The 20,309-nt window shown below is 42.9% G+C and overlaps 1 protein-coding gene across 1 annotated transcript; it reads left to right on the top strand.

Moving 5' to 3' along the window:
* Positions 1–291: 291 nt before the first annotated feature.
* Positions 292–20,101, top strand: rps6ka4 (ribosomal protein S6 kinase, polypeptide 4). The gene is made up of 18 exons (XM_008286075.1): positions 292–1,275; positions 2,885–2,956; positions 4,079–4,146; positions 4,454–4,604; positions 4,765–4,880; positions 6,333–6,440; positions 6,594–6,674; positions 8,077–8,180; positions 8,424–8,574; positions 9,629–9,790; positions 10,120–10,245; positions 11,907–12,040; positions 12,174–12,267; positions 14,027–14,197; positions 15,716–15,907; positions 15,990–16,149; positions 16,347–16,510; positions 17,813–20,101. The coding sequence occupies exons 1-18, from the start codon at positions 1,188–1,190 to the stop codon at positions 18,023–18,025; spliced, it is 2,355 nt and encodes a 784-aa protein (XP_008284297.1). The 5' UTR covers positions 292–1,187; the 3' UTR covers positions 18,026–20,101.
* The last annotated feature ends 208 nt before the right edge of the window (positions 20,102–20,309 follow it).

The following is a 20,309-nucleotide window of genomic DNA, read 5'->3' as shown; positions in this document are numbered from 1 at the left end:
ATAAATAAAAATAAAACAAGATAGTAGCCATGTTGTTAAAAAGCCAAGCAACAGGAAGCCACCCTGAGCCATGGCTGTACTGGATGTTAACATAGCTGTATTAATGTGGTCGTGCATGTCATTTGGGGACACACACACACACACCTGTTTACTGATCACCAGTCTGTGGTTCGGAGAACACCTCCAGCAGCATCACTGCCTGGATCCACCTAAAGGTCTTCTGAGGTCTCGCGCCGCGATGCTCCGCCCACACGACTGGGGGCTCACGTGACTGACCGTCGCCCAGGTTGTGTCGAAAGCATCCTGCTGTTAGCATGTAGCAGTTTGCTGCCGCTGACTGAAAATATATAAAGTGAGATGTAAATACTCCCACCATGACCGAGTCGTTCTGTGCGTCTAACGGAGACAAAGAAGACAAGGAACTGCACAAAGTGGCCTCTTCCAACACGGTGTGGTAGCTGTTGTCAGAGGACGCCAGTCAACACAGCTAACTAAACACCAGCGGTTAGCTAGCGTTCAAACTTTGACGGGCAGCAGTTCGCTAGCTAGCTTGCTAACGCTACTTTGCCAAATTACTACTGCCACAACCAGCTAGCTAGGTAAACTGTCTTGTGATTGTAGCGGTCGTGCTAACCGACTAGCGTCGTGGCTGTTTAACCCGCTGACTTACACCGTGTTATTGTGGTCGGTCGATTGTGTGAAAGTCGGGTTAATCGCAAGTAACGTCAGCTAACTTATGAATAATGATTACTACGGCTAATGCTAACGTTAGCCACACAAACTGCGACTAAACACAGTTGGTCGGAGTGATTGGAAGCAGTGCCCGGTGGTCTTTCGGATAGTTGGTGGTGACATAAAGTGAGCAACAGATTACGAGCAACAGCAATCTGAGCTCGAGTTTTCCCGATTGATTTCGGCCAATCATACGAGATAAATAATGCGAAACACTAGGATGTCAAACGCATTGGGATTAGGACAGCGGCATTGTCTCGACAACACAGCTGCCCGATCATCTCGATAATCCTTATGTTGTTTATAATGCAGCCACAATAGATTTATTTTATTTTTATTTTTATTTTGGAAATTGCTGAGCCTGTAGCGTAGCGTTCGGTAAATATCAACACATTTGACAGCACAGTTCATTGTAAACAGTCCGTGTAGGCTGCAGTCTACTTTACTTTTAAGTTATGTCTGGGGACACATCTGATAGTAGTGATGACTCCGATGGAAAAACAAATGAAAAGGCCTGCACTGTCAAGCATCAAATCACCAATGGTAAGTGTCTATGTACAGGGAAGGAGCCCAGTATACTGTGATTCATTCCGCCATTTAAATCATACAACACGTGTGAAATCTATTATTTTTTGCATTTTTTTTTTCTTCCAGAGGTATTGATTTAATTCTGCACAGCTAAAATCACCAAATATTTTTTTTAAAGCAAGAGTTTTTTGGTACTGTTGCATTGGAAAGCATCTGTCTTGTAGGACGTCATTCAATATTAAAATATGTTTGATTCTCCATTTATAAAAAGCATTCACCTGTGTGTGTGTTATGGCTGCAACACTTGATTATTCACGACTATGTCTCAGATTCTAACTTCTTCAATGTAAATATTTCCTGTTTTTTTCTCTTCTATGACGTTAAACTGATTGTCTTAAGGACAAAAAAAGACTTTTAAGGACTCATCTCGGGCTTTGGGAAACACTTATAGCCATTTTCTGGATTAAACTATGAACTGATTATTCGAAAACTAATCAATAAATAAAATAAGCATTAGTTGCAGCCCTACTGCTTATGATTAATTGCTGTACAATGCAATCACATAATGAATCATTAAGTTGAATCCACACCCAAGATAACACTCATACATTTATAGATGGTTCAGTTTTACTACTGTGTTGTAGATCATACAGATGTTTCCATGTTTTTTGTCACTGAGTGTGTGTCGCTTTTGGACTCACTGTCTTTTACTTTCACTATAAATTAAGCTCAGTTAATTTGTTTGACGAGCTCGTACCACAGCCAGGCTTTCAGAGTGTGTGTCAAACCTGGGGAGCTTGTGAAAAGTGGATTTGTGCGCTGTCTTCAGAAAGGGATTTGGTGTCCGATTGTAGCGCTTAAGCCTCAGTACCAAATGGATTTGCACTTTTTTATTGTAGTTGTGAATGTGTTTATCTTGAAGTGGGATTTATTTGGCATTTCATGTGAAAAGCTAATATTTTTCAAGGTTGTTATGTATTAGCGGTAATTTGCTGTAGCTAAGTTAAGATGCATAGATCCTGTTGCAGAACAGCGCAGTGTGATTGTGTGCGTTTAGTCATTTGGATCCCTCAGTGTGCTCTCTAGACTAAGGAATAAACACACTGTTGAATTATTATAAGTTTTCTTTTATAGATACTGTATGTATCCTCGAATTCAATTTGTAAATTTACAAAGAAACTCCACAAAGACAACTTCACAAAGAGCGGAGAAGTGTGGCCTCGATGAGCTGATAATTTCATGGTGCTTGCTGATCTGGCCAGACCACAATCAGTGGTGTCACTGCATGTTTTTCATCAGCTGTCTCAGCAGAAATGAATTATGATGGTTACCGTGCCACTGATTGTGTTGCAGATACCAACGCAAGTGCAACGGAATTTTAATCTATAGAGTGAAGGGAAGCAGAGTTGTAATAAAGTGTTGAAGACATTTTTATGTTGAGCCTTTTGCATTTAATACATTTACTAAAATCGTTATTACTACTTCTGTTTGTTTCTCTGTAGATGTTATAGATGCAATGTTGATGTATTATTTACATGTGCCCGTTTGACCTTTTAAAACAAATATGTGTTTGCAGTTTATGGAAATTGATCTTTGTGTTCTTGTTTTTTTTTTTCCCCACTAGCTAACCTCACAGGTCACACTGAAAGGGTTGGCATGGAAAACTTTGAGCTGCTCAAAGTCTTGGGCACTGGAGGTAAGAGGCCTCAGGAAGCGAGACATACATGACATACATCCATCCATCCATTATCTATACACCACTTAATCCTCACTAGGGTTGCGGGGGGGCTGGAGTCTATCCCAGCTGACTTAGGGCGAAGGCAGGTTCACCTGGACAGGTAACCAGTCTATCACAGGGCTACACTTAGAGACAGACAACCAAGCACACTCACATTCACACCTACGGACAATTTAGAATCACCAATTAACCTCAACATATTTTCTGGACCTTGTGGGAGGAAGCCGGAGAACCTGGAGAGAACCCACGCTGCATGGGGAGAACATGCAAACTCAACGCAGAAAGATTCACACCTTGCAGCCCGAAATACAAATATATGAGGGGCAACAAATGAATGACATAACTGTGCCTATATAAATTAAAACTCATACCTGATAGTCTTTTTGCACACTGCTCCCTGTGCTGCTGTCACGCTTGGAATGCAGTCTGACAATCACAAATGTGCCCTTAGCAGCAGTCACAAACACATGTGTTGTCTTCTCATGATGCTACTTGCACATGTTGACCACGAAGGCCTCTGTGCAGGTGGAACACCAACGGTCCCGGAACCTTTTACTGCACTGATCCTTTAACTTAAATTGCATTTTGGGGAAGAGAAAAAAAGGAGGCTTGAACAGATATCCTAAGGGCAAAGTATTTATAATTGATATTCATATCCTGTAAGTGAAAGTGCCTCTGAGGATGCACAGGTAAAACATTTCTTGTTATTCCTGTCCTGACTTGGGAGTTGCACGTTATCAAAACACCATGAGAACTATCTGAATGTTTACTAGATGGACCATATGCTGTTATTAGATCTCATCCATAGCGAATGCCTATGGGAGTTCTTAGAGGCTGTTTCCATCAAAGAAACAACACCTGATTAAATTCGGTGCGCGGGAATGCTTTTGCATATGTTTATCTTAGTTCCAAAGATGTGAATAATTTTTGCACCTGTTCATCCTGAACTCCTATTTTGAAGCGGCCTCACAGCTAATTAAAGCGCCGTCTGATGGCGTTTCTTTGTTTGTCGTACTTGATTGCTCAGTACAAGCGGTAATTTGAATGAACTCAAGGAAATATTTGTTTGTCTTTGTCTAGCTTATGGAAAAGTGTTTCTGGTCAGGAAGAACAGCGGCCACGATACGGGCCAGCTCTACGCGATGAAGGTAAGATTATTCGTCTGAAGATTAAACGAATGTGAAACAGCATCGTAGCCGAAAATGTAAATTACTGGCTGTGCTTGAAATTCAAGGAATATAAATAATTTATTTAGATTTTGCTTTTACTCAGAACGTATTTGTAAGCCGTGGACAACGCATAATTGGAATGTCACTTCAAATTATATGTTTGAGAAGTAAAGGCTGACTGACTGGAGTTAAACTGTATTTATTTTGACTTTCCAATGAGCTGTAATTAGAAGATGCTGATGTAAAGTCACGGTGAAAATCTTCACTCTTTGCGTTACTAATTTAGGTGTTAAAGAAAGCAGCTATTGTTCAGAAGGCAAAGACGACTGAACACACTCGCACTGAGAGGCAGGTGCTGGAGCACATCCGCCAGTCTCCCTTCCTGGTCACGCTTCACTACGCTTTCCAGACTCAGAGCAAACTGCATCTCATCCTGGGTGAGTGGATGGAGAATTCTCATCTCTCCAGTCTTGAAATACCGAATAGATGTTATGCTATATGTCTTGTTATTGACATATTGTGCATGAAGTGTGTTTGTGTAATTTTTGCATGAGGTCTATTGAAGCTCCCTGTTTGTCTCTGTGTGTGTGAGTACAGACTACGTGAGCGGCGGGGAGATGTTCACTCATTTGTACCAGCGGGATCACTTCTCTGAGGAGGCGGTGCGGATTTATATTGGAGAAATAATTCTGGCTCTAGAGCACTTGCACAAGGTGAGTGTTGCTCTTTCTACCTTCCAAAGTAGAAGCTGGATCCATCGGTTTCTTTGCGGGTAGGGAGCTGAAGAAAGACTCAAAAAGTATTTCAGGCACATTATTATCTGAAATGAAGCTTACTTATTTACCTAAGCAGACACAGAGCAACATTACATCCTCATTGGAGTGTTGTTTTTGGCCCACAGACATAATTTTCTGATCTTTAACCTTCCAGCTTCCACCACCGCTGCCTGTTCAAACAAAAAGGCCGCTCATCTGCTAAATGTTTGACTTTATTCACCAGATAGTCGCTAACTCGGTCACATCACGCTGGTCACAAAGTCCTCTCTAAGTCTCATGTTTCGCTCCGTGCGACGCTACCGAGCTCACAGAAGCGGTTGCCTCATGACATTTCACAACTAGCGTGGCTGTAAATTTAGTTCTAAACAAAGCAGCGGCGGCGGCGTTAAATGAGCCTTAAGTGTTCCTGCAGCTTGTGTATGAGCCACTCGATGGGAAGAGAGTGGATTTTCTGCATTTTCAAGGTTGCTTGAAAACGTTATGAATGCTTTTCTGAGGATTTTATTAATTAACAACAGCCAGCAGTTTCCTATAAAAGCTATGCTGTATTCTAGTACACAGTGCAGCGTTTCAATAAGTTATTCTAGAAGAGTAGATGTTTGTAGCTTTTGTTAAAACTGCCTTTCATACATGTCGTCAACTCTGGCTGAAAACTTCAATGACTTTTACCCGTTATTCCCTTTCTGGATAGCATCAAATAAAACCATCTAAGCACGCTGGGTGACCAGTATTATAATTTCTTGAGGTACTGATGCAACTACAGGATGTGCTTCGGTTTGTGCTGGTATCTGTGCAGTTATTTACTTTGACAGGTTTTGGCGTTAGAACCAGAATGAGATTGGAAAATGCTGTAATTGCTGAAAAAAGCCAATCGGTAGTCGCTCCGTTTTCCTTGGTGTTACGGCTCAGTTATGAACGTGTTTGCTGGTAACAACTGTAGGAGCCACAAATGTTCTTTGAGTATTGATCACTGGGCTAATAGTTTGTTTATTTGGTTGTCATGGTGATGTGGAGCATGGGTGTAGTTGGTGACAGGTCGAGCTGTCAAAAGGGCCGACAGTCGGTCATGCGGTCGTTCTGCCAGAGAGAGGAGGGCTGGGTAGCCGTAAGTTTTGTTGACGCCACGCTTGATTAACTTACGCTGAAGTGTCTTTATTTTCTGACAAGTTTACCGCACTGTGCAATGCCTGCGAATCACCATTTAATAAAAGGAGAAACACGTATCAGACTTTTGTGCATTATTTAGGAAGCGTACAATAAGACAGAACCCATCCTCGGCCTCTCTAGCGACTGTGGAAGTCGCTTCAACCATCTTTAGTATGTTTTTCTGTATGTTCTCCCAAATTAACACTTAACACAACTGTGGTCATTCTTACTGTTTTCGTTCAGCTGGGGATTGTGTACCGAGACATCAAATTGGAGAACATCCTTCTAGACAGTGAAGGCCATGTGGTGTTGACAGATTTCGGGCTCAGCAAAGAGTTTCTAGAAAAAGAGGTGAGCAAATGCAAAAACTACAACCGTAACAATCTGAACATAAGAATGTGTGTTCATGAGGACAATAGTGTTTTTTTTTTTTTGGACGCTCCAAACAATATTCAAGATTTGTTTTTACTTTTTGAGCGTATGTTCTGTTTCTTGTCATTGTAGAAGGAGAGGACCTACTCTTTCTGCGGCACCATTGAGTACATGGCTCCTGAAATCATCAGGGGGAAGACGGGGCACGGCAAGGTAAACAGAGGACAGAAAAATTTGATTTATGCTCCTGCATTGAATCAGAGGCTATGCTACAGCGTGCTTAAGCGACCTACGGTGGTGTTGCTATGCCTCTGCGTTGACTTTCTTTATGCACCTCAGTAGTAGCAGCGTAAATGGAGCTGATGGATGTGGAACAATAGTTTACCAAAACAATGCAACACAAGAAAGAGAGAAGATCTGAGAACTGACGGATTAGCAGAAAACAAGAAAATGATTTGTGGCAACAGATTACTGGTTGTTGTTTTTGCATTATGAGCAAAACAGATATGATTACAGCTGAACATTTTTTCACCGAAGCTTTATCAAATCAAACATGACGTGTTACTACTAAACGACCACTTGTTGGGGTCTGTGTTTTAATAGCTGGGATGCATCGACGATTCAAAGATTCGTCTGTGTAAAACAGTAAAAAAAATATATGTGCTTCGAGTTTGTCACATCACAGAAATGTGTTATTAACCAGTCAGTATAATTTAAATGATTCCAAAATCATGAAGAAATAGGCAGCATTGTCTGTTCTGAAATGCTGGGGGCGTATCTGCTGAAGGCAGCGGCTGACAGCAGCACAAACGAGCCCCACTGACTGTGCAAACGGACCCGAGTTTGTTTTAAGCCAACCAAATAGGTTAGATGTGAAATCACAAACTGTACATGAGGAATATTTTGTCACGTTGCTGCTGTGGACTAAGTTCCCTAATGTGATAAACTACAAGGAAACTTAGATTGATTGATGGGCATCAGATGTTGGTGGGTTTGGAGATGAAAGCTGGGGAGGGAAATTGCCAGTTTGGCCCCATTCAGCAGTTACACCAGTCTGTTCGTCCAATCAAACCTCCCGGTGTCACTGCAGAGGCAGGTGTTGGTCGTGATTCCCAGCTCTCCATCAGTGTGGCTCTTAAGACAGTTGATCTACCTGTTTTTCATCTCATCGTTCTTAGAAATTTTAAATAAGATTCTTCAAATTCTGGCATTTAGCGAAGACACAGCAGGACGAACACGTAGCAGGCTCTAGTAGGAGCAGTAGACTGTACAGAGCAGGAGAACCTCTGGTGTTAATGCAGTGTCATTTTTAAAAAGTTATAGTTTAGCGGAGAAACTAGAATCCGCAAAGAAAATCAGTTCAATGGTCTGACTCCATAATTCAGCACATGGCTCAGTGTTTTCACATAATTGCTTCCTGCCGTGTATATTGTGTTTAGAAACAAATCTCTGACATTCCTTCACACAGACATTTGTTTTTTTTTTTACTATATTTTTGATCATGAAAGCCAGTCGGTGTGTTGGCAGTCAGTCCAGGTTCCACTAAACAGATACACAGCGGGTGCGTTTCCTTCTCGTATCTTATTGTTTTTCCTCCACCTGCATTCTGCTTCAGTCGGTAGATTGGTGGAGCCTTGGCATCCTGATGTTCGAGCTGCTGACGGGAGCATCTCCTTTTACCTTGGAGGGAGAGAGGAACTCCCAGAGTGAGGTGTCAAAGTGAGTACTGCTGACTCCATCTCCATAAATTGTAAATTCAAATTATGAGTCAAAACCTGACGTATTGTGAAGTCATTTAAAATCTCCAAAATCGTCTCAGTCGGTACTTGCTTTTTGCTAATCGATCATATTTGGAACGAGCCGCAAAGTCGTATTTGTACACTAAAACGCTTGAGGCAGACGGTATATTTTGAGGGCATTGTGTTAATAAAACGACCATCTCCTCGCCGCTTTTCCCCTCAGACGTATTTTGCGCTGTGATCCACCATTCCCCTCTATGATTGGATCCACTGCTCAGGACCTGCTGAAGAAGTTGTTGGTGAAAGATCCCCACAAGAGGCTGGGGTCCGGACCACGAGGGGCTGAAGACATCAAAGCACATCATTTCTTTAAGGTCCTTCAACTGCCAGTTATTCACATACAGTCGTCCTCAAATGTGTTCCTGCCCTTCCATTAAAGAAATGGCAAAACTCACAATTGTCACTCAAATCACTAGAAACTGAAAAAAGTAGGGGTGGGACTTTGACGCGTTAATTAACACGAAAATAACGTGTTAAACTCCCACCCCTAATATACTTTAAAGCGTTAATTACGATGAATTAATTACAACAAAAATAATGCATTAAAAAAATTACCGCATTTAATCACAGTTTGCATCCAGACAACATGGAACGTTTGTCATTGTCGATTTCATGGTCCACCGATCACATGATGCACAAGATGCTACGCTAACAGCAAACATGGAGGAACCTGATGAGAGTGCATAGCTTGGACTGATGGAGGGCAAGTTTGATTTAAAAAAACTGCCTGATGGAAGCCTCGACAAGAGCGTGGTTTTGTGCAACTGGTGCAAAACAGAATTTGCATCCCACCGAAGCACATCAAGCTGACGGTGAATGCAAAGCATGTTGCAGAAACCGCTGGAGCTGTTAGCGCTAGCAGTCCTGGAAAGCCACGAATTTTTTCAACATTTTATTTTTGTTGCAATTAATTAATCGGAATTAACGCATTAAAGTCCTACCCCTAGAAAAAAAAGTAATAATAAATAAAAAATTGCTAAATTATAATTTAGTGAAATCAGACATTGCTTTTGAATTGTGGTTGAAAAGAATAATTTAAGAAAACAAACAAAACTGTCACGGACAGATCAGAGCACTTTGCTGATGAGCAGTGAAATCCAAGTACCTGTCAACAGGTGCAGAAGTCTGACTGAGAGTTACCCATCATGCTTGTTTGCTTGTTTTTTTGTTTTGTTTTTTATTATTTCTGTTGAACCACAATTCAAAAGCATGTCTATTATTACTTTTGTCAGTTTCAGTGACAGCGTTTTTTTGTCCTTCTTTAATGTGAGGCTATGAATACATCTGAAGACGACTGTACCTCTCCTCCCCTCTGTCTTGTTTTCATTGATCTGTAACTTTTTCCATTTGCTCCTTGTTTCCTCACAGGGGCTGAACTGGGCCGACCTCGCACAGAAGAAGGTGTCAAGCCCGTTTAAGCCAGAGCTGAAGAGCGAGCTTGACGTGGGGAACTTTGCCGAGGAATTCACTGGGATGGATCCTGTTTATTCTCCGGCGAGCACGCCTCCAAGCACGGACCGCCTTTTCCAGGTCGGTCCTCGCCGTCCTAAGCTTGACCCAAACAATAGATGTACTTCCAAAAAATATACCTGAAATCACCATCTGAACATTATGACGTCCTGATAAAGTAGATTCTAACTTCATTAATAATTAATATTTTTTTTAATGGCAGTCACTCAATAAGATGTCTTAATTGTTCTTAAATTGGCCCCAGGGGACAAATAAAGTTTTAAGGAATTGAATTAATGCCTATTAATGTCTTTTCATACATTTGTGATTTTTGTAAGTTTGTCACTTGGAGCTAATGATTCAAAGTGCTCCACCTCTTCATCACCTCCAACTCCTCTCCTCTGTTTCAGGGCTACTCCTTTATTGCTCCCTCGATCCTGTTCAATAAGAACGCAGTGATGGGAGACTTCGTAGAATCTCAGATTGGTGCTGAGCGACCAGCTTCTGCTTCTGTCCAACGCAGTGCAATGTTACAGGTATGGAGCTGGGCTTAGAAACCCGTTTTTGTTAAAGGTTTGGATGTGTGTTGTTGTTGCTTTATGTTCGAGAGGCAGCGTTGCTCGTTGACGGACGGGAAGAAAGACAGCTGGAGAAGTTATCCTATTAATCACAGCGGACTTGCCTCGTCTCACAGGATGTATTGACTTAACTACGTTCTGATCTCGTTATATGGCACTTTAGCGTCTGTTTCAGTCTGGAAAATTTTCAAGAAATTTGTTTAGTTGATGTTTATCAGCTGCGAGTAACAGACAGTCAAAGTGGGTATTTTTAGCTTTGCTTTTAAAACATTACACAATACAGAGATCAAAGAAATGAGATCTGCAAATTGTTTCGTATTTTTTTTAGATAAATAAAAATATGTATTACAAAAAAATCCCACAGTGAGATTATATTAATAGACAATAAATTCTAGATGCTGATATGTAAATGCTAAATGTAGCTATGTATATATAAATCAGTGCATGTAACCTTATAGCTAACCCTATGCGGCTACTACAGGTTGATGACATATTCAAATGCGTATATTTATTACAGTCCTACATTCAAAATATGACTTAACCCAAAGTAAACGTTCTCAAAGTATCATAAAGTATAAGTACCATGTAAGCAGAGTGAACCCCATCACTTTATCACTTGCACACCTTTATAGAAGATTCATTTGGTACTACTGATTGTTCAGCTGGTTTAATCTATGAAACTGCATCATATTCTGTCTATCGATTCTACATTTTGTAACATCTTAAAGCTCGTGGACACCCACAGAGCATCCACCTGCGTTTTTATGCTAATTAAGGCCTCTTCTCAGGGCAGCGTGGGCGTCGACAACAAACTGCGCTTGACTGACATTTACTTCACTCTTCAGTTGGTTTTGTTGAGTGTTTTAGGGCAGCTGAGCTTCCACCCCAGACTTTAGGTTGGACGTGGGGCAGGGTGATTAAAAACACAAAGCGTTTTAATAAGTAGTCTCTGTAGCTGTTTAAGTTAATGTAGTGATGTGTAATATTTCCCCTTGTTATGTAGTGAAGTAGGGGCTGCAAGGTGGCTCGGTGGTTAGCACTGTTGCCTCGCAGCTAGAAGGTTGCCGGTTCGCGTCCCGGTGAGGACACCCGGGATCTTTCTGGGTGGAGTTTGCATGTTCTCGTGTGGGTGTGCAGTGTGGGTTCTCTTCGGGTTCTCCCTCTCACAGTCCAAAAACATGTTGAGTGATTATAAATTGTCTGTAGGTCTGAATGTGAGTGTGCTTGGTTCTCTAAGTGTAGCCCTGTGATAGACTGGTTACCTGTCTAGGTGTCCCCTACCTGCGGGGATAGACTCCAGCCCCCCACGACCCTCATGAGGATTAAGCGGTGTATAGATAATGGATGGATGGATGTAGTGAAGTAGAGGGATAAAGTTATGTGTAATGGACATACTTTTATAATACAGGTACATTTAAAATGTGTTCAAGTGCAGTACAAGAGTAGATGCACATGAGCACCACTGTCAAGTACACGAGTACATAAATGCATTTTCTATTACATAGTGGACACTAAAGTAAAATCCTTTTCACTTCACTGTAAACCATGTCCTGTTGCCTAAATACATCAAAACCAGCACACCTCCACTAACAGCCTGATGCTGTTTCTTCTCCCTTCAGGAATCTCAGTTTTTTCAGCATTACGAGCTGTGTCTTCACGGGCCACCCCTGGGCGAGGGCAGCTTCTCCGTGTGCAGGAAATGCAGACACAAGCAAAGCGGCCACGAGTACGCCGTCAAGATCGTCAGCCGCAGGTGAGCGGAGATGCGATGCCGCTCAGTGCGCTGCTCTCAGATAGCTTCGTGGCGGTGTGCCTGACTGTTATCACTGAACCATCTGACGGTACGGAGTTGTCCTTGGTAACGCTGTTTATTTTGACTGTGTTAGAATGGAGGCAAACACTCAGAGGGAGATCGCTGCCTTGAGGCAATGTGAGGCTCACCCCAACATCGTCAAGCTGCATGACGTCTACACTGATCAGGTACAATGGAGTGGGGACAGGATCCACACGGGGTGACACGTACCGTTACTGACAACTTTACAAGTGCTGTATACGCACAGTATAAAGCTGTGGTAGGCAGAAGTCTTTGAAAGGCAAGTCAAAGGCAAAATATCAGAGCGTATGCCCTCCTCCTGCAGTTACCCTCCCTCCATCTCTTTCCTCAACATTTTCCAACACACACCGGCATATTCACACGCTTCATACGTAAGCTTGTCCTGGAGATGAACTGCAAGCTCAGAATGTTGTAACTCCAGTAACTGTAACTCCAGTTTTATTGCATTTATTGTGGAAACTCTTTTTGATAAGTACATCTTCCTTTTTTGGGTTGCTCTGCAGCGTAGGTAGTGTTTTTATCAAAGCTCAAAAACCAACTTTTTCTGCATGACTTTACACCANGAAGTAGAGGGATAAAGTTATGTGTAATGGACATACTTTTATAATACAGGTACATTTAAAATGTGTTCAAGTGCAGTACAAGAGTAGATGCACATGAGCACCACTGTCAAGTACACGAGTACATAAATGCATTTTCTATTACATAGTGGACACTAAAGTAAAATCCTTTTCACTTCACTGTAAACCATGTCCTGTTGCCTAAATACATCAAAACCAGCACACCTCCACTAACAGCCTGATGCTGTTTCTTCTCCCTTCAGGAATCTCAGTTTTTTCAGCATTACGAGCTGTGTCTTCACGGGCCACCCCTGGGCGAGGGCAGCTTCTCCGTGTGCAGGAAATGCAGACACAAGCAAAGCGGCCACGAGTACGCCGTCAAGATCGTCAGCCGCAGGTGAGCGGAGATGCGATGCCGCTCAGTGCGCTGCTCTCAGATAGCTTCGTGGCGGTGTGCCTGACTGTTATCACTGAACCATCTGACGGTACGGAGTTGTCCTTGGTAACGCTGTTTATTTTGACTGTGTTAGAATGGAGGCAAACACTCAGAGGGAGATCGCTGCCTTGAGGCAATGTGAGGCTCACCCCAACATCGTCAAGCTGCATGACGTCTACACTGATCAGGTACAATGGAGTGGGGACAGGATCCACACGGGGTGACACGTACCGTTACTGACAACTTTACAAGTGCTGTATACGCACAGTATAAAGCTGTGGTAGGCAGAAGTCTTTGAAAGGCAAGTCAAAGGCAAAATATCAGAGCGTATGCCCTCCTCCTGCAGTTACCCTCCCTCCATCTCTTTCCTCAACATTTTCCAACACACACCGGCATATTCACACGCTTCATACGTAAGCTTGTCCTGGAGATGAACTGCAAGCTCAGAATGTTGTAACTCCAGTAACTGTAACTCCAGTTTTATTGCATTTATTGTGGAAACTCTTTTTGATAAGTACATCTTCCTTTTTTGGGTTGCTCTGCAGCGTAGGTAGTTTTTATCAATGCTTGAAAACCAACTTTTTCTGCATGACTTTACACCATAGAATCAGGCTTTCCACCATTTGAAGGCACATTTCTAGAGCAGCCAGTAGGAGCCACGCCTCTCTCTAAAAAGACCTGTAATTGGCCAAAGTCTTCCGTCATGGTCTGGATTTTTCTAAAGTCAAAAGGAGGTGCAAATGTCTAATTTTCTCTCAGACTTCTTGAATTACTGCAAGATTATTATGTAGTTTCTGCCTGGCCCGGCTTTAGCAAACAGAAACTATGGAAATGCTGAATATTAAACCGTTTGCTGCATCAGAACCGCTGCCTGAAGCCTTGTCTTTTGCATATGTCCTTCTCTGCCAGTACCACACATATTTAGTGATGGAGCTTCTGCGAGGCGGCGAGTTGCTGGAAAGGATCAAGAGGAAGAAGCTATTTGGCGAGGCAGAGGCCAGTCAGCTGCTGCAGAGCCTGGTCTCGGCTGTCAGTTTCATGCACGAGGCCGGAGTCGTGCACCGGGATCTCAAACCCGAGGTGGGATGTGATTCGATGACCTGATTCGTTCCTGGCAATGTACAGAATCTTCCATGTAATGACTGTTTCAGCGACACACTGGGCAGGGAACACCCTAGTTAATACGATCGGAGTTATACGAATGCAGCAGTCCAGAGTTATTCCGGCTACAATTCTGCTGAATCGCATTATATTCAGATTTCAAGTGCATTTCATTCATTGGAAATGCTACATTAGTCAGAGAAACTGTCGAAAGGAAGTCGTGGCGTAAAATTATTAGGCCCCTGTAATTTGGAGAAATAAGAACAGAGTGAAATTTTAATTGTCTCAGTATTTTTCTGCTGTGAGCCGCGTGTGAGCCGTACACTCCTCCAGAGCTCCAGCCGACCGGCGTGATGTGTGGGGATGCGTTACAGCATTGTTTACATCTGATGTAATCAAGGTAAACACAACAATGCGTAATGCCTCCGCTGCGGCGCTTTTCAAAATACAGGCCGCAGGTTTTATCGCACATCTATCCTGCCGTCTTCAGCTGGCTGTGGGATTTAATTAAACGAAGGAGAAGACTTTTATATAGTGTATAGCAGCTGTGGATGACAGATAGTGGCAGGAATCAGCCATGCAGGGTTTTTCTTGTCTCACAAAGGGCCGTCGGGGTTGACAGGACAGTGAACAGTGAGTCTGGAACCTTATTTGACAGAAATCTGTGCATTTTTCTGCTATTTCTGATCGTTTGATGAACAAAAATATCTATTCTGCTTGAGTAAATGAGCGTATAATTAACAAAACTGGTTACAAAATCGAATTGTGAATTTGCAAATTTGCACATTTTTATTCTCAGTGATGATCATTCTAGTGCTGGTGATTTTCCTGTTTGGGGCGCCATTCATTTTTAGATGTCTGTAAGAGTCACGTAAACTTTTTTTTCATGCATCTATACTGGTTGCATTTGCTGTTTGGGAAATATTCAATTAAAACTATTTATCGACATCATTCAAAAATTCCTGCACAATTTTTTTTAAGTGTTGAGTTTGTAGTTGTTGATAGAAAGATGAAGCCTTGTCAAATAGGTGAGGTGAAAACATCTCTTGTGCCCTGACGTCTAATATCATTTTCACAAACTAAATTTACGATGTATTGGGCCGCCGCTTTAGCTCACCTGGTTGAGCTGGCGACCCATGTGTAGGGGCTGTAGTCTCTGAGGCAGTGGCCATGGTTCGAATCCCGCTCATGGCCCTTTGCTGCAACCTCTTCTCCCACTTTCCTGTCTCTCTTTCGACTGTCCTATATCATAAAGGCCAAAAAAATAACTTAAAAAAAAAGAACAAACTACCATCTGTTTGCCCCACAGGTGCTGCACTTGACACAAACATAAGAGCAAAGCACACAACAAGCTGTGGACGACACCAACAACTCGTAGTATTTACTATGAGTATTAATTATTCTTTACTCTGTCGGGAGAACTGAGTCCTGAACGTGCAGCGCAAAGAAAAACCAGAGCGGCTCATCATGGCGTTTGCTTGTTTGTTTATCTTCCAGAACGTGCTGTTTGCAGATGAGGGGGAGGACGCTGTGCTAAAAGTAATAGATTTTGGATTTGCCCGCCTGTGCCCCGCAGGCAGCGCCCCCCTGCAGACTCCCTGCTTCACGCTGCAGTACGCTGCACCAGAGCTCTTCGAGAGCGCCGGATACGATAAAGCGTGCGACCTCTGGAGTCTCGGGGTCATCCTGGTAATTGAACCTGAATATGCTGATTCTGCCACATCTGCCCGTTTAACCGAAGCGCTAACGACTGTGTGTGTGTCTTCATCAGTACACCATGCTGTCAGGCCAGGTGCCGTTTCAGAGCGAGCAGCGTGGGATGACCTCATCGTATGCTGCCGACATCATGCAGAAGATAAAAGAGGGTGATTTCTCATTGGATGGGGAGGCCTGGAAGGGCGTATCGGAGGATGCCAAAGAGCTCGTCAAAGGTACAAGAACTAGTTAGATTTTACAGTTAAACAAACGGTGCTCACTACTCTGTGCTGTGTTGGAGACTGGGATGGTTTCAGGAACTCCCACTGTGTTCATGGAGGTGCTGCGTAGCTGTCAGGGTTACTTGTCACATGTCGTATCTTGCTTGTTTGCGTCTTTTTGCCTGTCTTGATGCGTCTCTGTGTGGTTGAAGGCCTGCTGACAGTGGACCCGGAGAGGCGTCTCAAGCTCTCTGATCTGAAAGAGAACAGCTGGCTGCAGGGCGGTGCCTCCATGTCCACCACTCCTTTGTGCACTCCAGATGTGCTGGAGTCCAGTGGGCCGACTGTCCGCACCTACGTCAACGCCACCTACAAGGTAATATCTTTGTGTGACAGATTAGTCAGAGCTCTTGGAATAGAGGTTACTGTTAAGCCCGAGGTTGTTCAAAGCCACAGAGGAGTTTGATTTATAGGGAATTTTTCACTGGACCAGTTATGAAAATTAGGTTTCTTCAGGCTGGAAATGACATAAATGAGTGACAACAGACAGTCAGACATTGTGTTGGAGATGTTAAGGGTAACTTTTACTATTTCTAGAGGATTCTAATGCACAAAAAATACAACAGCTGCTGCAGTAGTTCTCTGGTCAGTTGCTAATCAATCGCAAGTCACGGCTGTATGGACGGACCAAGTAGCTTTAGTGAGCTGCTGTTATTAGGGTATATGGTCATATCAGTGCCAGTGGCCACGGTGAAGACCATTAGAGTAGTTGTTAGTGCTGTTAGTAAGAAAAGTGACCCCTGGACTAGAAATAACGCTACTGCAAGAGACCAAGAGGAATCAGACGATCACCACTGAGACCATCCCGATGAATCTGAACAGTTTTCATACCAGCATCTCAATCAGACACCAAGGAGGACTCCCCTTCTCCAAGACAGACACACAGAAGCTCCTCTGGCCTTTGCCAAAGCTGATTTGGACAGAGGAGAAGGTTTCTGGTCATCAGTTCTGTTGATCTGAAACATACAGTCACAGTGTTCCAGACCTGAGTCCCATCAAGAACCTGTGAAGGAAATAAAGACCAGAGTGATGAAAGGAAGTGTTTAACCTCAAAGATGTGGAGATCGGGCCGCCGCTATAGCTCACCTGGTTGAGCTGGCATCCCATATACAGGGCTATAGTCTCCGATGCAGCGGTCATGGGTTCGAATCCCGCTCATGGCCCTTTGCTACAACCCTTCCCCCACTTTCCTGTCTCTCCTTTCGACTGCCCGATCTAATAAAGGCCAAAAAAATAACTTAAAAAAAAAAAAAAAAAAAATAGATGTGGAGGTTATCGCAAAAAAGGGTGGAATAAGATGGCGACCCATATTCAGGGGCTATAGTTCCCCAACGTAGCGGTTGTGGGATCGACTCCCGACCACGGCCATTTGCTGCAAGTCTCCCCCATTCTTCTCCCCCTTTCCTGTCTCTCCACTGCTCTGATGAATGAAGGCAAAAGCCTGAGACGGGGTCTGAATCATTTTGGATGTGGCAACGTATAAATAATTAAATTCGAGTCTCTCTCACAGTGGGCTGCCGTCTTTTGTTGCTAGTTTCCAGATAGAAGAAGTCCATTGATCAAATAAATATAAGTGCATGTAGTGACTGTGCTTCGTCTCCGTCTCGTCTGTGACCAGGCTTTCAACCGCGGCAAGAGAGAGGGCTTCTTTCTGAAAAGCGTCGACAACGCTCCTCTTGCGAAGCGACGGAAGCTGAAGATGACGAGCACAGGCGTAGAGACCCGATGGAGTTCATCCTCTTCCTCCTCCTCCTCTTCCACGTCCTCCTCCGCCTCTGCGACAGCATCCAAAGCACAGCCAAAGCAAACTGTGACCCCAAAGGAGAGCTAGCCGTAACGGCGGGCAGGAAGAACCGGCGCGGAACCGGAGCGGTATGTGCTTTTACTGGTAACACCACGTCCTCCAGCGGTCGGTGCCCGAACACACGCCGACGCAGCGCTGGTGCGGCTTAATGTAAAGTTTCCACTTGTTTTAACAGTAAAATCATTCCTCGTGTCGTATTCTCCACAAACCAAACGCGTGTTTTCATCGAGAAGAGAAGATGTGGCCTTGAGAAAGTGTTGTTCAGTATTCGCTCGCCGCGATTTGGCGACGTCACACACTAAAAGTTCAAACATTCACCTGTTTTCTCCGTGGATAAGAAACAGTGCCTGGCTATATAGGAATAAAAAGGGAAAAAGGAGCCATACATGAGCAGAAGCCATATATACAGCTAAACAAGTGAATATATTCATTCAGCCGTTGTGAAGACACACACATTTGCACATAGCAAATAAAACAGTCCTTCCAGGAATTTACAGACTCGGTCCTTTTGTCGTATTTAACGTTGCCACACATTTAAAAATTCGCAAAAAATTAAAAAGAAACTGCAAAAGCCGAGCCAATAGTGCTGCGCCACGAGGCTCTAGACAGCAGTTTTGTAAGATTTGTAGAAAAAAAGCATCTCACCGTTTGCACTATTCGCAGAGAATGTAAATGATCAAATGGTCACCAAACAAATTGCTGGAAGGACTGAGCACAGAGGGAAACATTCTTGTAACCTTAGAGATTGTATATAATGAATGAATAACGCTGTGTTGGAAATCTTCTCTGTTGGATCGAACCGTCGGCTGGTCTTCGGTCCAGAGGGCGCTGTCTTTGCTACACTACCAACTCCGCTGCAGATCCCAGTGAACTCTTTGTATGAATCTGTTTCCATCAGCAGAGTTCGACTCGAAGCGGGTCGCAGTACTAACAAACGGTAGCACCTGTAAAAAGACGAAGGAGCAGTCATTACGTAGAGCGTCGCTGTATATTTCTCGCCTCGTCGTGCCGATCTGAAAAAATCTCTCGCATGCTACTCTTTCGTGATGATGAACTGTCAGAACCTTTTTCTATATTTTGGTATCTCTCGATGGAAACGTCGCTTGGAAGGTTTTTCTTTTCAGAAAAATTCTCCCAAGTGCAGCTTCAGATGTTTGCACATAAACGGGAGCAGAACTCTTTGTCTCGGCGGCCTGGAGCGCACACACACACGGCTTTGTGCATTTTTAAAGGAGTATTTACAGTTTCCTGTCGGGCTCGGACCAGCGCCTCACGCGGCGGCTCCTACGAATACAATCCGATTTGATATAAATATTGATCAGCTCACCTGGGCTCTGCTTTTTTTTGTTTTTTTTCCAGAAGTTATTCATTTTTAAACATTTTACGGCTTTGAAATTCAAAATATGTTACAGAATGAGACACTTAATAATGACTTTTTTTGGGAGATGATGCTGTGTTTGTATATACTCATAATTAAGAGCAAAAAAAAGAAGAAAAAAAATGTACGTGATGATTTAAAATTTGACGGCTGTTTTAATGGTATTAGTCTCCTGATGTAATGTTTTTATTGGATTTTTTTTTTTTAACATGTTGCACACTCGGTTGATCAATTAAAACACATTTCAGCTTTAAAGGTGCTTTCATTGATATTTATTACATGTGATTGATTTTGATGCTGCGGTAATGGGATGATCGTCGTTCGGCTCTCGCTGCCTGCCGGCCCCCCGTGTGTGTTCTCGTGAGGTTGTCTGAGAGTCCGAGTGGCGCCGGCGGTTCTGATATTTCCGTACCAGACGGAGCATTACTGCGAGTTACTGTATTATTTTTCCTGTCGTCGTTTGCCGCCATCGTCTGTTGAAAAAGGTAACTGGTTGTGATATTTTTACTGCTTTTATTGGTGTTGATATTCTTCTGTTGTTGTAGATTTTTTCCCTTCTTTCTTTCTTTCTTTCTTTCTTTTCTTTTTTTTTTTTGAGCATTACTATTTTCCTGAAATGCACTGTCACTGATGTCGTAACTGGGAATTTATCGTTTTGCACCAGGATTTTATTTTATTTTTTTGTTTTTGGTTTGGTGCAAAAATAAATATTACTTTTAAATAAATGACTGTGTGTGTTTTCTTTTTTAACTGTTGTGTAAATGCTTGTAAGAGCATGGCGAGCACCCACCACACTGAGATCCATTATGACTGCACAAGCACAATTAATTATACAGTAAGTTTGATAACCGTTCCGTTTGACAAAAGCCATTTTATAAATGTGTTTCTTAACAGGAGGGAAAACGCTCATAAAAAATTCACTGAAGCTTTAAT

This window comes from Stegastes partitus, unplaced genomic scaffold (genome assembly GCF_000690725.1).
Source record: "Stegastes partitus isolate 25-593 unplaced genomic scaffold, Stegastes_partitus-1.0.2 Scaffold430, whole genome shotgun sequence".
Classification (NCBI taxonomy): Eukaryota; Metazoa; Chordata; class Actinopteri; family Pomacentridae; genus Stegastes; species Stegastes partitus.
Note: the sequence above shows the minus strand (reverse complement) of the source record. Positions and strands in the feature narration are given on the sequence as shown.